Genomic DNA, 17,265 nt, shown 5'->3' with positions numbered 1-17,265 from the left:
GTGAGGCTCTTTTTGTAGTGGGTGGGTCACTGAGAGTGAGAGAGGGAAACAATGAGGAGGAGCGAATAAGGGACTGTCACGCTGCTTTTGCGCTTCACAACTCAGAGAAGCTGGAGAGACAAGGGACGATAAACCTCCCCAAGTGTTCTGGAGTAAAGTTCAGACAAGTCGCCTAGTTTTAGACTGAATGGGAAGAAAGTTGAACAAAGGCTACTTGTAGATCTAGTTGATAGCCAAATGTTTGTTATCCGGACAGCCATGGAATGGGTCTCACTCCGTCGCTCATCAGTCTGGGGAAAGAAGTTCGTGTTTTGGTCGCTTTTGCTTTGCATAGCTGGAGGTAAGCACACAAATGTCTGACATCCATCCTTTTAAGACTCGCTTAACTGGCTGATCCGGGCGTGTGTGAACTTGTCAGTTGTGTTGTTTAGTGAGCGGTTAATTGACTGGAGTCACAGATGGATTTTCTGTTTTAGAAAGGTCAGCTGTCACACACTGATATATATGTATGGAGAGAGAGAGAGAGAGAGAGAGATCTAAAAAAGCATCTAGACGGACAAAACAAAGCCGCTGAAAACAGCCAACTTGCTGTGTCTTACGTGTCTGTACCAACGACTGTAGACGTAGACACCGACGTGACAGGCCTGATGTAAACCCTCTGCACACTCGGACTTTGGTATTTTAACCTCTTTTAGCTTTTCACCACATGCACTTGAACGCAGCGACCCTGTAAGCCCGTTATTTCATCTCGCGTGTCTCTTAAAGTTTTTACTGAGTTGGTTTGTTGCTGTTTTGAGACAGAACATCTGGCGTGGAGCTGTTTAAACCCCCCGCCATGGATGCAGCCCAGTGGAGTGTAAATCCACCTTAAAGTCCTCGATTTTGAGCTTGACGAGATCCCCCCCCCCCCAAGTTGCAAAACAACTTGAAAAATAAATGCACACGAAAAGAGGCGCCTGCAAAAACATATGAAGTTAATCCTCTGAAAGAAGTTGAGGAAAAGACTTCCTTGTGCCGTGCAGCGCAAGAACTGCACATAGTTTATCTTTTTAAGACGCCCATAGGTTTCTGTTTTGCTGGAATTCAGTTGGGAGCTTCGATCATACGCACACTTTATTTATTTATTTTATAAAAGGGACTTTGGGATTGCCTGAAGTTTAGGCAACTGACGCCGGAGGAGAGAAGAGATGCAGCTGTTGCCTCCGGGGTGTAGGGTCCTTCACTTCAAACGCCGCTTAAAAACTCGGGAGAGGTTATCAGCTTTCGCCTTTAGGATTTAAATAAGCTCACCCAAAGACGAATGTAATGTTTTACTTAAACTTTAAGCGAACTCTATACAATTCAAAGCGTTTCTAGAGCAGTTGTTTGTGGGGATTCAGGTATAAAGCCAAAGCATTCAGTGACTCAGATATACCATTTGATATGTTTCTGAATTGTTTATGCAGCACAATGAAATCCGTATCGTTTAAGACAGTTTCCTCCTTTCAGTCTTGTTATGTCTTCCTTGTTGGGACGTTTCCTTCCTTTCAGCTTATGATGAAAACAGCTGTTTTTGCCACTGCCAGCAGTGGGTGTCTTCCTCATAAAAAAAAACTGGAACCAAACGGTGCCAATTTTCCAACCAGTGAGTAAAAACAAAATTACTCACTCTTTCTCTGCCTCCTTTTCTGCTCGTGTTGTGGCAGGGATTGTGCTTGGTCACATGCCCCAGATGGGCAAATCTTTACCTATGCAGCAATGAGATGAAGATGTCGGAGGAGGGGGAGGCCCCTGTTCGGCTTGAAATTTTTCTGGTCATCAGATTTTGAAAGGTCTGTGGATTTGTAGTAAAATCATAGTATGAGTCACCAAAAGCAGTGGCCTTCATGCTGCCAGGAAGGGGTTTTCTCTCACAAGGGCGTTTCTCTGAACAGCTCGAGGACACAGTGATGACCACTGTTGGTGGAACCTTGACTCTGCTTTCAACCTAATGCGACCTGAGATATGAAGACATTTAACTGTGCCAGAAACAGTTTAACACTGGACGCTGGAGTCAAAAACAGGAAGGCAAGGTCAAAGTAAAAGAAGGAAGTTAGTTTATAATAATGAAGTCAGTTTTTAAAAATGATGTAATCCCTGGATTTTTTTTACCATTTTTGAAAAGACAGAAAGGCCCACGTCTGCTCATTTCCACCTCTGAAATGAGAGGCCACCTTCATTTTTAAAGTGAGGAAATAATCGTGCAATCGTGTTGTAAAACTTCTAACAAAGCTGTCATTACACAACCGTTTACATGCCATTTATTATGTCAAGAAGAAAAAAAAGAGGAAGACAAATTAAACACACAAAGTGCGCACGTTATTTTGGAAAATGTTGCCACAAATTTAGTTTACAAAGTGCCAAGGGGCACATCAGATTATTATAAGAAAATGTAAATCTCTAAACGTTGACCTGCAGCTGTGACCCATAACCACTTCCCTTTGTGACAATGTATGGTGTAGAGCAACATATTTAAAAGGCTTCCTGTTGCTGAAAAGGTGCGTCTGTTTGCCATTTCATGCCAGGGGCTTTAACTGAAACTCTCTTACTTTAGAGAGGAGCTCGTCTCCTGCTGCTTTCACTAACACCCTGTAATGGGCTTGATCATCATTACCATTACAGTGGGTGTGAAAAGGGCGAGATCTGTGTTGGGAAACAACACTTGCAAGTAGAGGATTAATGCAGTTTGAGAAAACCAGATTTATCTGTAGGGTTCAGCAGGTTATGTACCATGAGGTAATATCACTGTGCAGACTCACCACAGGGTTATTCAAGACGTCAAAGGTGGGGAAATTTTAGCAGGGTTAATATATGTTTAATCAGCACAGACTATCATCCATGTCTGAACGAAAGAAAGCTGTCAGTGGCAACATGTCCTAAACAGGTGGCATTCTGCCTTAATACAAAGGAGGGCCTGTTTCTGGGCCCTCGGGGGCTATCAGGATTCTGAGAACAGAGATCAGAGGAGGAAACTTATATGTATAATTGAGCCAAAAACACGTCTGTTGTATACATGCAAAAGAAAATCAGACCGCTCCAGACACATGGCATAGCTTGTTGGTTTGGAAACCACATCAAGACAGCTCAGGTAGTGCCGAGAATGCAAACGCCACCCACTTGGCTTGCTAAAAGAAATCATATTCATTTCCTTTGAATACCTATTTAAAGATCACAGCGTTGTCGGTAAGAAATGTGTGTGCACATTAGCGCTTCCAAGCTGTTCCCCCAGCAATTAGTTAACATTTAACTATATTTACCGAAAAAAATGCTCTCTTTACTCTCGCCTTAGATATGCATCACTTCTGTGAAATAGGTCTACAGAAAGCTTAAAGAGCTGTCAAAATGAAATTAGGAGAAGAGGAAGGTAGGGTGGGTGTGAAACAGGAGAGGCAAAGGGCTTCCTCTCCTATTGTCCCACTAGGAAGCCATGAACAGTGGGGGGATAAAAGTTTCACTTTAATCACCATCCCAGGTCTTCCTATTGCTTTTCCTAACACACAATGACTCCAGTAGAGTTCAGCCCCGAATACAGGATTATGGCATCGACCTAACATTGTGTTAAACACACACACACACACAGGATGCACACATACTGTGCAGACAAATGTGCCAGCCAATGAAAGAGGAAAGGTGATCAACTGTTCTTGCATTTAACAGCAGCTGATTCTGTTAATATTTAGACAAAAACAGTTGTGCGCTTATTAATTCTGGCTTGTTTGCACGGTGCAGCTTCCCCTTACAAATAAGTAGCACTGCCAGTACGAGCCAGCAAGTAGTTAAATCTACTCTAATCATATTCAAAGCAAAAGTTTCTGCAGGCTTAGACGCATGTGGAAGTGCTTTCAGTGATTCACAAAAACATGGGTAGTTAGTTACTTTGGAGATTTAAGTAAAAATGTTGATGAACGAGATGAACTGTCTAAATTACACAGCTACATAGAACAACATAAAAACTGAACTAATAAAAGATGGGAGCTTTTAAATTACTTTTCTTTCTTTGATGAAGCTTGTCAGCTTATTTTTTTCATAACTAGCAGGGGAAAATACTTTAAATGACGCAGTGGCTCTCTAAGAAAACTATTAATAGAGAACGCACCACAACAAGCAGGTCAGCAGAACAAGTTAAAATGAATCTGTGCAAACACAAAGAGTTAGGACCAAAGTTTTTAAAGTTTGGGATATGGCTGTAATAAGGCAGGCACAACAAAGTTAATCCACCACTGTTTGAATGATCAAGTAATTGTGTAAGTAATGTGTAAACTGGTTAATGCGTTGCCTCATATTGTAGGAGAGCTGATCTTTAGGGATTTTTTTAATAGTTGTTTAGACAAATACAGTAAAGATGTGCTAGGAAATAATGACTGGCATTTTATACACATTTAAATAGTTTAATCAAGACTCTGATTCACAGGTTAATCCCCAACATTAAAAGTGAGCATAAATCAGCAGGGACAGTCATCTCCAGTGCTATAATTAAGATGGCCTTTATTAGTCCCACAGGTGGGAAATTTGTTAAATTACTGGCATTGTGGGTAGTCATCCAACCTGCTTGAGGTTTTCATCACATAAAGAATCACAAAGTTCGCAACATCTGAAGTTTGGCTTCATGGAATAATGAGCAAGAAACGGGGTGTGGGAGTGTTTATTTGCTGGGATAACTCAGGAAGGAAGTCCACTCCTCAAATTCTGGCATTGACTGAGACTCCACCCTGACTCTCCTAAACAGACACACACACACACACATTTACTGTAAAATTTTGCCATGGTGTCATTATAAAAGGTACACATACGTGGGCATACTCTTCCTTCTCTGCAGTCCACCCACACACGCACCCATGCATGCAGCCTTCCTGTCACTTTTGCAACAGTAAGCATTCTTTAATCATCTGTTACAAAGGCCGATCATTACAAAATAATGATCTGCGCCCGTTGACGAAGCTAGAGAATGACAGCATTTACGCTGCTCTTTTACAACATAGCGAGGGGTCATTTACAGTGTGTATTTTCCAGATCATGTGTCTGCTTTAAGGTGAGGTTCAGAGAGTGGCGTCACACCGCCTACCCTGAGGATGAGCTAATTTTGTTGTGTTTTTGCAATGCAATAATCATTGAAAGCACACAATTTATGTTTATCTATTCATGCATTCCACTGCAACACTGAAGAATTCACAACAGGATGTGGTTGAAGGCAGAGAGTGAGAGAGGGAGAAAGGTTTATGCAATAAGCTGAGAACGGGCTCACAGCTGTGTAGCCGGTTTCCTGAATGTACATGAGTGTGTGCAGAAGATCTTTAAACGTACAATCCTCTGAGATATTAATACACATATCGATACACAACAATTGCTGTGTATTAATACCAAACAGCAAGATGATATTTAAAGTTAATAAACAGAACTTCAGTGGGATTTTTTTTATACTGTCCCCATTTTAAGAGATGAAGAAGTTCCTGCGTATATATTTCTGTAGCTCACAAAGAGGAACAAGCGATTTAACTCCCTCAGGACATTTTTATATTTTTCAAGACAGCAAACTATGCATGGTTTTTAACCACAGTTTAAATGTACAAAATAGGAAGCAAACCTTGCACAAAAACCCAGGAAGCATGCAGAAGAGTGCCACTAAAGACCATGTTAAGTTTGGCAGGTGATAAAATGACTGCTTTTACTGTGGTTACTTGTGCAATGACTCACTGTACCTGGCAGGAACTCAACACAGTGCAACTTCTAGGTGTGCAACTAATTTCAGCAGACCCGCCATTTATTTTCTATATTAATTTCAAATTGCTCAAAACATGTTATTATCAAAATGTCACTGTAGGGTTTTATCCTTTGCTTTTTAAAATTTTTTCGTTGTGTAATTTTTTCCAGCAGTTTGTACCCTGGAAAGACCCGCTGCCAAACCAGATGTGACTTATATTTGTACTTCCTTTTTTCCTCTGGTTCTTCTGGGTCATCTGTAATAGATAGCTATAGGGAATTTGTGTGATCTGAACCGAGCAGAATAATAACAAGAATGGCTATTATTGCTTTGACCTTGTGACTCTGTGTGTGTCATTATGGTGATATATAGTGCTGGAGACTTAGTTTAGTAAGTCTGTAGTAGGAACAGCCAGAAAGGTTGCTTCGAGTACTTTGAGCTTTATGGGAGTTGTTGAGACAAAATAATAATAAAAAAAAACAATCTATAAAACATCAGCAAATAAAAGACTCGATTTTTTTGCTTTATTAGAATGAAGAAGTGTAAACTTATATGATCCTACTTCTCCTTCCTGTCTTCTCGTTCCAAAGTTATACCAGCAAATGATCCGTCAGTGATGCACTCCACACTGATATGCATACTTAAAACATATGCAGTTATACATCTATACATACATTCAACTATACTATACATACCTGCACCCTTAGATTGACTCACAGTCACAGCCACTTTCTTACACTATACTCTACACCTACACTTTATCCCAATTTTAATAAATAATCATATTTATACTACATTGAAGTATTATTAAATAAGCAAACAGAATTAAATATGGCACAGTCTCACCCATGAGTGCACACAGTGAAGATGCAAATGATCTGAGAACTGATTTGCATCACTTTTGTAGTTGGTGTGATCCTATTAAAAGCTGGCCACAAGTTTCACTGTCCTGCCTCTTTCAGTAGCGACGCCCTAATATTAGCATCTCTAAGCTGAAACATTTCTATGGATACGTAGAAAGGAGGAGGTACCATCTGAAAGGAAGTTATCTGCGTTACCTACATTCTTCCATTGCTTTTGTCTTTTGTCTCTAGCCAAAGGTGAGACACACCACGGCCAGCCCCATAACTCGCTGATTGCTTCTGCTCCCCACTTGTACTACACCTGTCCTGAAGGTGCAACAGTCAACATGACGTGTGTCCAGAAAGGTACCCTGGTTTCCCCCGACGATGTTGTGAGGAGTACTTGGCTCTTCACAGCCCACAGTGACCAGCGCTGTCCTAAAGGAATGGGCCCAAGGAATTTTTCTCACTCACACCATAACAGCCCATTGCCACCAGGAGTGAAGATGGATCGCAGGGAGCACAACCACTGGTTGATTCTAGAGAATGTGAAACCTTCGGACCAGGGCCGCTACTGCTGTGTGATTGCAGAAATCATGGCGCATAAACATACCTTGGCGCAGAACGCCTACAACCATGTTATTCTACAAGTTATACCGCGTAAGTATGTCAAACGCTGTGAATGTGCAGTAAGGTTATACTGGGTATGCCCAGAAATGCCACTAATCAATATATTTTGCAAGAAGCTCAGGAGCTGATGTTGCGCATGTGCTGAACAGTGAAACTGTTTTGACACGAGTGAGAACCGATTTATTTATCTCTTTCCAGCAAGGAAAGGATTTCAGAATTGCACTGTCTGGGATCCCACACCAACTGCAAGTATGACACATTATTCAGACCTTCAACCAATAAATGTCTGAGGCAGTTATTCCGTGATGTTATTCAACTCACAGCCTGTCTGTTGCTTCCCTAGGCTCTGTGCCAGTGGCCTTGGCTATAACAGCCTGCATCGTGGCTCTGCTGTCCCTGCCTCTTATTCTAGTGCTCGTGTACAAACAGAGGGAGAATTCATCGTCAGGAAGACGTATGTATTACCGATGTACAGCTACACACACACACTCACACTTAATTTCCACCTTTGGGCCACATAAGTCTCTCACACTGGCCTTCCCATAGTGTTTGTTCTGACACATGTTTCCTGTCAGTGAGCTCGATTAACTGTATTTCACACAGTAGGAAGCGCATTCATAGTCTTTTTGTAGTGTTCCGCTTTGTTTCAATTCATTTACAATGGCCTGTTTCCTATTTCCTCTCTCCCAGGTGGACAAGAGCTAGTGAGGATGGACAGGTAAGGTTTCCCACAGACAGCTGATCTCAGCGACCAGCTTCAAAACACAGCTGCTCTTTAGAATAATAGACTGTGAACATGGTGGCCACAACACTTGTGACACAATAGCTAGATTAAACCCACTAGCCTCATTAAAATAAACTAGTTAAAACCATGTATGCCATATACATTTTTTTCTTTTGACATGATGTGTCCTGTATATGCAAATCCTACTGCTAATCATTTAATAGTAGGTAGTGTTAAATTGTCATTACAGAAAAGCCCTTATTAAATCCAAAGTGACAAACATGAAACTCTTGCATGTCTCTAGGAAAGTTTTGAAACAGTTTACTGGGTCATATCGAAAGTTTCTCGCTTGTAATCATGCTTCTTCTTCATATATTGGTGTGTGTTCAGTGAGACTCTAGGCCATGAAAACCCAGTGTTTCGAGGGGGATCGCCAGAAACAAAGACCCGCACTGTTTCTCAGATCATGACCAGGCAGTCATCCGAGACAGGTCGCCACCTGTTGTCCGAACCGGGAACACCCCTTTCTCCTCCTGCACATGGCGACGTATTCTTCCCAGCAGAAGGTAGGACCCCCCCCACCCTGCTTCACAACTTGTACTCATACAATATTCATGCTGAGAGTGAGTAGCTGACATGAGGGACCTTCCACTGGTAAACATCAAAGCCCAAAAAGGCAGTGCAAGTCATCTCACTTTTAGAGGTCATTTACATGGCATAGTGCGTTATATCTATTGTTAGGATATTCTTATTGTTGTGAATGAATGCAAATCACTTTGTTCACATTTATTTCACACTCAAAAACAAACTGGAAAAAACTGAAAAAAACTGAAAAAGTACCGGTATATGCGTGTAACTGCATTGCACAAAGGGGTTTTGCAAGACACCTATATCAAAATGTGCACTCAGTCTGGTAAAAGACTGATGCAATCAACAAAGAACCACTAGTTCTTTCTGTGCTTTTGCTGAAACATCCTGCGTTTGGTGGAAGTGTTGGTGGAAAGATGCTTGCGAATTTGTAGTGCATAGCTGCACACTCCAAAACAGCTGGGCTGAGTCTTGCATGACTCTGAAAATATATTGTGTAGGAAATTTAATCCACCCCCCCATACCATACACACACACACACACACACACACACACACACACACACACACCCTTGCACTGTCCTCTTCTTAATTCTTCCCACAAGTCATTCTCCACCCATCAGCACTCTCATTGAACACTAATGGCTCCTTCAGTTGTTCCTTCTGACTCAACTTGAAATAATATTGAAACATTAGTCACGGTTAAGAGGTTCAATCCTTAGTGTTTTTCTGCCGATTCCTGGGACACCTGTGCAGACATTCCAGGCATACTGAGGCGGATTGGCCCCATTTCCTTATAGCACGGTTTGAGATGTGCATGGGAAGAGGGTAAGGTACAACTTACTGAGTATACAGCCTTAAGCAACCCATAAAGGTTTCAACACTGTAATAGGTGAATATATGGAGAAGCCTTCCTGAAGCTCAGAAATGAGAAACATAAACATAAGGTAAAATTGTGCCATACGCTGCAGTTTTCACCTCTTCAATCAAACATTATTCTTTTACTGGGGAGCTGGACACCTTTTCCATTTCTTGGTGTGATCTCTATGTTTCCCGTCTGCAAAGAAAAGTCAAAATTATTGATAAAACCTTCATATGTTCGACATAAAAAAACAATATCTTTGACATTTGTCAAGGAGGATTTTCCATGCCGGAGCTCATTTCCTTCAGTGGTCCACAGATGTTATGTCGAAATACACAGCTTCTCATAAGGTTTCATGTTACGTGGATGGAGGCCACACTTTAGCTTTCTTCTTCATTTTTTCCCAACTTGCTGACCTTAAACTTTGCGGAATTCAACAAGCAGCACTTCCCTGTTATCGCTAGCATGTTGCAACCAAGACCCAAGGCCTTGTTGTTCTGCTTTTTAATGAGTTTTCAGAAACACGAGTAGTTCTGTGTAACTGATCAGTCTCCATGCGTGTCTGTAGTACTCTGAGAGGTGGGAGTTATGGAAAAAAAAGTAAAGAAAAGGAAATTCTTTAATTTTTTTCATTTGACTTTTGAAAGATCGGGTATGTTTGAGGCAGGAAGTGCACATTTGCATGTTCGAACACCCCCATATCTAATTTTCCACATAACAAAAAAAGGAAAAGAAAAGAATTGTGTGTTTGTGTAGGTGGATAGTGATACCTACAATGATTTCTGTACTCTCACCGACATGCACTGTCTTTGCTTGCAGTTGCCATCCCTGAGTCTCCAGAGTTCCAGTAGGTTTAAAGAGGAGCTGAACCTCAATCATCACTCAAACTGCTGATCTGGAAAGAGCCCCGCAACTATATTCCTCTTCTCTCTGCCTTCAGACTGACGTTCTCCTTGCGAGCCATCTCAGAATAACCCCGGATCTTAGTCTGTACATTGTCTGGACCCAAGAAGGGAAAAAAGAAGGCTGCATTTCTTTGATTCGTAAACTACTTCCACGTGCAACAACAGCTGCAGGCAAAAAGTGAACTTTGGCTCGTGACGACTTGTGTTGCAGCTGAGTTTGTGCTTCATTCTACATCCAAACACTGGCAATGGCTTGCGAACCATTAATTAGAATCAGGTACCTCGTTTGGATGAAACACACTGCTTATAATAGTGTTGGCATGTTTTTGATTCCAGCCCTAAATAACTCACTTTGCGTGACTGTCTGTATACTTTGTGTCAGTATTGCGGTTTCTATACGTCAGCAAGCACACCAACCAAAGACCTATGCTATAGTAAATGTGCAGGGGTGGCATGTTGTTTAGGACATGTCAAACCCTAAAGAACTCACAATGATTTCTGTAAATTTCCTGTGTCACTCTTGTGGTTTCTTTGTAACTGTAAGGGGGCCAACAGAAGACTTATTGTAAATCTGTCTTTATGTATTTGCGAAATGCACAAGCTGTCAAAGAAACAATCCTATGTAAAAGACTCCAGACATGACTACTTTTTAACTTGTTGATGTTGTAACCTTTACGCAACAAGGCAGGAAGGTTACATCTCCAGGAAGCAAACAGTGTTGTTTTTGTTTTCTTTCTTCTTCATGTTTTTTTTAAAAACCGAACAACTGGTGTGGAGATGACTTAACGCCCTTTTCTCTCTTTAGTCATTTTATTTAAGCCGTCTGCACCAGCGAACTCTCAATCATCAGAAAAGTGCCAAAGGTCTTGTACAAAAAAAGAACAGTTTTTACTTTCAAAGGCATTATGTTGTGTCTGTTTTAACTTGAACTTGCCATGTTTTCTATTTCTTCTTTGCTACCTCAGCTATGCGTAAGCCCTGTTGCTTTAAATACTGTCTTTCCTTCCTGTGCTTTCAGAAATGCAGCCCTTCACAGTGGCCTTAAATATTCTCATAAAGTGCTGAAAATTGCAGGAAGAATTTAGAAAAAGCATTTAGAAAAGGTGTTCTTGCTTGTGCTCGTGTACAGTTCAATAATTCTAAACATTGTTTTTTACTCTTGAATGTAGTCAGATTTTTATTAAATAAAGAACAACAACAAAACCTTAAAACGGTTTAATCACTGCAGTGGAGGTAAATCTTATGAATATTTTTGTTTTTTGTATTAGACTGTGGTAAAATATATTGTAGTATTCATTTCTATTTGTATGTGTGCAATGGGGCTGTTTGATAAATATCAAATATTTCAAGTGAAAGTGTGGGAAAAAAGCTTTAAAATGTTAACCTAAGATCAGTGAACACAACCTGGCTTAAGAGAAGAAGGGCAAAAGTATATATGACAGCATTTTTGATATTATTTAGTGTGACTCTAAAACCACTGGTGGGGTTTTTTTTCACACTGAGTTGTACAGGAGGTGCTTGGAGGAAACGATGTGTAGCAGGTGTACAGTTCAGGGTATTATGTACAGATGTTTTTATTTTCTAAGAGTTAATGATTGTTTTTTGTGTTTAAGTGCTCGTGTTTTTTCTCCAATATGCCTGGTTATGTGTGTCTGTGTATGTGTGTTTTTAAAAAAATCTGGACTGAGTGCGTGAGTGCATGTTGACATGAGCGCAAACGTTAACATAATACAAAAAGGCTTGTAAATAGCATGTTTGTTCTGTATATTACCGCTGAATCCTGCTATTAGTGGCTTTTATAATAAAGTGGCACTTTAAAGCCTTGTGTCTCCCAGTTGTTCCTTTCAAATGGCAGGTCTCCAAAACTATTAAATTACAAGGACATACTGCACTTCTGTCTGGGGAACCATCACAGATAGAACAAGGTTGTTCCACTTGTGTGCTTCTAAGATGGTGCACACCAGAGGGAGACCGGCATTGAGGAGAGAAAATGATAAAACAAGCTTAGCATCTTGTTTCATGAGAAAAGACAGAGCTAGATGAGAAGTGAAAATCCCCGGTGATGGCCATTGTTCTCTTCCCAGCTTTTTCTGCAGCTTTACATTGACTATTTATACAATGCATTAAAAAGAGGTGCATTAACCATGTGCAGACAAGTAAATTTATAGCACAAAACAAGTTGCATGACAATGGATGCATTTGTGACTCATACAGTACTGTACATTATTCCTTCTGTCTAAGCACACAAAGGGGAAAAGAAGAAATGTGAATTGTGGCTTTCGTTTTGACGAAATGAAAGCCATTTAGCTTAAAGAGAATATCAAGAAACCGCTATATTTTTGTCTTCTTGTATTTTATATTTGCCATATTTGTGCCTTAATTAGGTCAGGCAGATAAGAAAGCATTAAGCAGACCTCAACAGAACCCGTGTCTCGGACAAGAGTGTGAATACGATCAAAACAGAGTTATGTATAAGATGCTGAATCCTCTTAATGACCTTTTTCTGGGCACCAGCATTACTCAACTTTATTCATCATCATCATTTGTCCTGAAACTCACCTTGAAATTACATTTAAGTATATTTCCCAGTTATTATTTTAACATCTATTTCTTAAATATAACTCTTACATGTGTTATTTGAGAGCTTATATCCATTATTAGTACACTGAAAATAACCCATCTGTCTGTATACTGCTGGAGTGTAAGCTCGGTATCATAGGGCAAGAGGGACGGTAGACCCTGAACAGGTCGCCGGGCCAACACATGAGTCCAATTTAAAAAATAGGGTAAATTGCAAATCCCCAAATAGCGCTCATAGGTGTCGGCAGTTTTAGTTTGTGTTTTGTTTTCCCAACACAGATGCAGTGAGTTTACTTTAATATCATGTGCCAAAACTAACACATTCTTTTCATCCACTGAGCTGTGACGCCTGGCAGTACTATTTACGTCACAACCCAGATTGCGGCGGCGCTACGTGTTAGTAAATGTGGCCCACAGAGACAGAACTATTCATGTCTACCTCATGCATGTCTTTGGGAACCCAGAACCTTCTTGCTGTGAGGCTATCCACTGCACCACTGTGCATAAGATGTAATGTCATTTACAAACACAAAAAATGGTTAGTTATTTATCATCCTGATGAATTCAGATTCAATAGTCTCAGTGATTTGAGAGTATTTTGTATGTTGGCAGCACTGTTGTAATGCCATGCTTACTGCTGTGCCCTACCGACAGAGGTGGCGTGCCGTCATCTTCCACGGTGACCGTTAGTTGGTACTCGGCCTGGCGCTCTCGATCGGGAGGGGATGGGCGCGTCACCATCTCTCCGGTCACTCGGTCCATGCGGAAAGTCAGGTCCTGGTTTCCAGCAGTGAGGTAGTAAAACAGCATGGCATTGGGACCGATGTCCCGGTCTGTCGCCATCACACGGACGACTGATGTACCTCCTCCAACGTTCTGCAAAATACATCAAAAAAGAAGCCTTGTTAAATTATGGATTGTCTGTGGTAGACTATCATAAAACTTAACAGCTCAATACTTAAATACTTCTGTATACACTGACATCACCGGCTTGCTTAGTTTAGATCGTGTGTTGAGTGCATCCCTACCTCACTCACGCTGACGTTGTAGCCCCTCTGGCTCTCAACAACAGGCGCATTATCATTAACGTCCAGTATGTTGATGGTGAGAGAGTGGTCCGTGGGTCTGGGAGGCGAGCCATTGTCAGTGGCACGGACCTAAAACAATACATGTGAACTGATGGGTATTAGAACACAAGCCTCAGCATGCATTTTGATACCTGGCATTAAACCCCACAGAGAATAAATAAATGAAATGCATGCACTTTGAATACTGTATTAAAATCTGTTTTCATTAACATCAATAATATTAAAACATGACGAGTAAATGAAAAAACACTTGTGCCTTTTGTCTCTACAGAACAACAGTGTCAAAAAATGTCTATTTGGTTTTAAATTAAAAGCATCAAACATAAGGCCCGGGGGCCAGAATCGGCCCAGCAAATACTCCAACCCGGCCATTGGATGGCTTTGGAAAATGTGAAGTAAGATCTTGAACTTTTGTACTAAAGAAAGACCTCCCCCATTGCCATTTATCCTAACTCTTTAACGGTTAAACAGTTAAAGATGTTTTTTCATAATCCACCACAGAGATTTTTCTTCGAACTAATAAGAACTTTATGTTTTATAATTACAGGACAGTTTGAGCAATAAGCTACCAGAACTTTCTCTGTAATTTTACATGCTTCTTAGAATTTAACCTCAATGCGTCATACTGACCGAAACATAATGTTGAAATTTCACTTCTTTTTTATATACTGAGACGTTTCAGGGATTTTAATTTCTAATTAAACTTCCTAAACAGTGACAGAAAGGGGGGTTATGTGTGTGGCCCAACATGCGATCGCGTTGGTTAAAAGTATGACAAGTAATTAGTTCATTGTTGTGCTGAATCAGGGATGAGGTGTAAGTGTAGAATGTGAAAGAGACACAGGTAAAAACTGTCCTATGGTAACTATAGTAATCTGACCTTCAGTAGATAGCGGTCTACAGACTCCCTGTCCAGAGGAGCATTGACATAAACCTCTCCGTAAGTGTTGTTCACAGTCTTGATCATGAACACATCTTCCATGTTGCCTGCCACCAGAGTGAAATTGATCTGAAAAAGAGCAACAAGTCAGAATGAGTGAAAGAAAAATGGGGGCAGACAGTCACTGACTGAATGTCAGATGATTACTTCTACTTACTGCAACCAAAAATGAGAGTGTGGGTATTTTTAATAGCTTTTCTTTCATATTAAGAAAGTAAATGAAGAAATAAGAAGTGAGAGTCCACAACCTGCGCAGTAGGCAGTAGCAAAACAGGAAAATGTGACTCTGGCAGCTTAAGTTGGCCATCAAAATGCCAAAATCTAAGTGAGCCAGTGTGAAACTGAAATAAGCATAATTTGACTTCTTGTAATGCGGTCTGAGGAAGTGAATATTTGTAGTACTCGTGCCAGATTAAGAGATACACAACCTAAAATAAGTGAAACACAAGTTATAAATGTCACATTCACTTTTGAGATGCCGGGAAAGCACACTTACTTGATTCAGGATGTGTTAAGAACTAAGAAGTGAAAAAATAAAGCACCATATTCGGGAAGCAACATCTTTTTTGCTCTTTGTCAGCTGTTAAGTGCAGTAAAACGTAAAGTAAAAGATTTGATATTAAGCGCCACACACAGAAGATCTGTAATTTTTTTTCTGCTGTTTTAAAAAAAACCTCACCAGTCCATTTAAACCAGCATCTCTGTCCCTTCCCAGAACTACTGCCACCTTTTTACCCTTGGGTGTGTTTTCTGCGATGGCGACTGAATAATCAGATGTGATGTCAAACTCTGGACTGTTGTCATTCTCATCCAGAATGGTGATGGACACCTGTACAGAGGTACGAGCGAATGGAGGTTAAATTCCAGATTTGCAAAGTAATACTTACCTTGAACGTTAAACAAACCCGGGCAAACAAAACATAATGATCACGTTACACAGCAAACGCATTTACTGTTGTACTTAACATTCAGGGCACCATAAAAAGAACGTAAAGTCTTACCTTCTGCAGTTCCAATGAGGGATGCAATTAATAAAAGAGGAAGGCCATTAAGCTTTCTGCACCAGAGTAGACACAAACACATGAAGTAATAAATCCACAAGGCACAATAATAGGAGGGGTAGGCCCGAAACAACACCATTCACAACAAAGGGGCGTACCACAGTAGAGTCCTTTTTGGGTCCTCCATCATCAGCGACAACAGTCAGCGTGTACATATCACCCTTTTCTCTGTCCAGCAGGCCTGTCACTGTGATGCGGCCCTGAAACAACACACAGATACGCATCAGCAGATACCGTGACCGTCATAGAGTCCATACAAGATGTAAGTCCCAGTGTGACAGCGACGCAAACACAAGAAAATTAACAAGTATCACACAAATCAACAAAGGAATCCCCATTTCTCATCTATCAAAGGAGGAATCAAATGACTTCAAAGCACCTAAAGCACTTTGATCAGCTTACAGTCATACAGCAACACGAGTGTTAGCCTAAATCACCGGGGATGAGGTGTTACTGAGTCGCATTGCGGTTAATGGATGAAGCATATCTGACGGAAGGTAGGCGCAGCCTTTGAAGTACACACACACGAAAACAAGGCATGCACATTGTGATCAAATCATCAGTGACCTTTCTTCCACCTCTCCCTCACCGTGACGCTGTCTATCTTGAAGAGGGCCAGAGCTGCGGGCGACGTGTCGGGGTCGAAACGGTACTTCAGCTGGTTCAAGTTGTCGGCAGACTGCGCCTGCACCTGGACCACCTCTGTGCCCGTGGCGATGTTCTCACGAAGCGACGCCTCGTAACCAGCGGAGAAGAAGGCCACGGCCTCATCCAACTCATTAAGTAACGTGACGTAAACGGTGCAGAAGCCACGGTGGAATGGCGGCGCTTGGTCGGTGGCTGAGACGTTCATGAGGTAGGAGGTCTTGGTCTCGTAGTCCAGGTAGTCCACAGTGGTAACCAGGCCGGTGCTTACGTCCACCTCAAACTTGCGGTCTGAGCCGGATACAAGGGCGTAGGCGACGGCTCCACCATCACCTGGACAGCAAGAGAGGAAAAAGGTGTCATTTAAAAGAAAAACAACTTATAATAAAAAGGTGTTTTTTCCCCCACCTACTGTTACTAAGAATAACAACTTTAAAAGTTTGTAACATTGTTTCGGTGAAGCTATAGTTACAAAACGCAACCTTTTTCCTCGAGTCTGTTTTTTATTAATCACAGTTGTCAACCCTGCTCTTTTGGCTATATGATGTTTATTTCGGTTTCGATCCTGATCTAATGTTTTGGAAAATGTATGTCACGGCACAAGATGCGTCAGAAGCTGCCTAAGCAACACTTTACCCAACGGGAAGTGAATAAGAGGAAGTTTGTACCATGGAGCAGAAGTAGT

At 41.1% G+C, this 17,265-nt stretch overlaps 2 protein-coding genes across 4 annotated transcripts in view; one reads left to right on the top strand and one right to left on the bottom strand.

Moving 5' to 3' along the window:
• cdh23 (cadherin-related 23) overlaps nucleotides 1–17,265 on the bottom strand; it is a 179,327-nt gene that overhangs the window by 18,500 nt on the left and 143,562 nt on the right. For 2 of the 3 annotated variants that reach the window (XM_019366741.2, XM_025897323.1), the window contains exons 31-37: nucleotides 16,525–16,913; nucleotides 16,034–16,135; nucleotides 15,876–15,878; nucleotides 15,554–15,703; nucleotides 14,815–14,943; nucleotides 13,875–14,003; nucleotides 13,495–13,722 (exon numbers count right to left, since the gene is read on the bottom strand). In XM_019366741.2, the coding sequence (XP_019222286.1) occupies nucleotides 13,495–13,722; nucleotides 13,875–14,003; nucleotides 14,815–14,943; nucleotides 15,554–15,703; nucleotides 15,876–15,878; nucleotides 16,034–16,135; nucleotides 16,525–16,913 (1,130 nt within the window). Of the gene's footprint in view, nucleotides 1–13,494; nucleotides 13,723–13,874; nucleotides 14,004–14,814; nucleotides 14,944–15,553; nucleotides 15,704–15,875; nucleotides 15,932–16,033; nucleotides 16,136–16,524; nucleotides 16,914–17,265 lie in introns of those variants that run through there. The other variant, XM_025897324.1, reaches the window with a different exon arrangement.
• On the top strand, nucleotides 91–12,087 carry vsir (V-set immunoregulatory receptor). Its single transcript, XM_005473866.4, has 7 exons — nucleotides 91–340; nucleotides 6,811–7,218; nucleotides 7,387–7,437; nucleotides 7,532–7,642; nucleotides 7,879–7,906; nucleotides 8,303–8,478; nucleotides 10,181–12,087. Exons 1-7 carry the CDS (start codon nucleotides 238–240, stop codon nucleotides 10,210–10,212), a joined length of 909 nt encoding a protein of 302 aa, XP_005473923.1. The 5' UTR covers nucleotides 91–237; the 3' UTR covers nucleotides 10,213–12,087.

The sequence above is a fragment of the Oreochromis niloticus genome, linkage group LG13, assembly GCF_001858045.2.
Source record: "Oreochromis niloticus isolate F11D_XX linkage group LG13, O_niloticus_UMD_NMBU, whole genome shotgun sequence".
Lineage (NCBI taxonomy): Eukaryota > Metazoa > Chordata > Actinopteri > Cichliformes > Cichlidae > Oreochromis > Oreochromis niloticus.
The sequence above is the reverse complement of the archived record's forward strand: the minus strand, read 5'-3'. Positions and strand labels throughout refer to the sequence as shown.

Excerpts from the sequence above, each read along its gene's own strand:
- vsir (XM_005473866.4), top strand. The coding sequence starts at position 238 with ATGTTTGTTATCCGGACAGCCATGGAATGGGTCTCACTCCGTCGCTCA. Across the intron at positions 341-6,810 it reads TTTGCTTTGCATAGCTGGAG|CCAAAGGTGAGACACACCAC; the intron begins GTAAGCACACAA and ends TTTTGTCTCTAG. Across the intron at positions 7,219-7,386 it reads TATTCTACAAGTTATACCGC|CAAGGAAAGGATTTCAGAAT; the intron begins GTAAGTATGTCA and ends ATCTCTTTCCAG.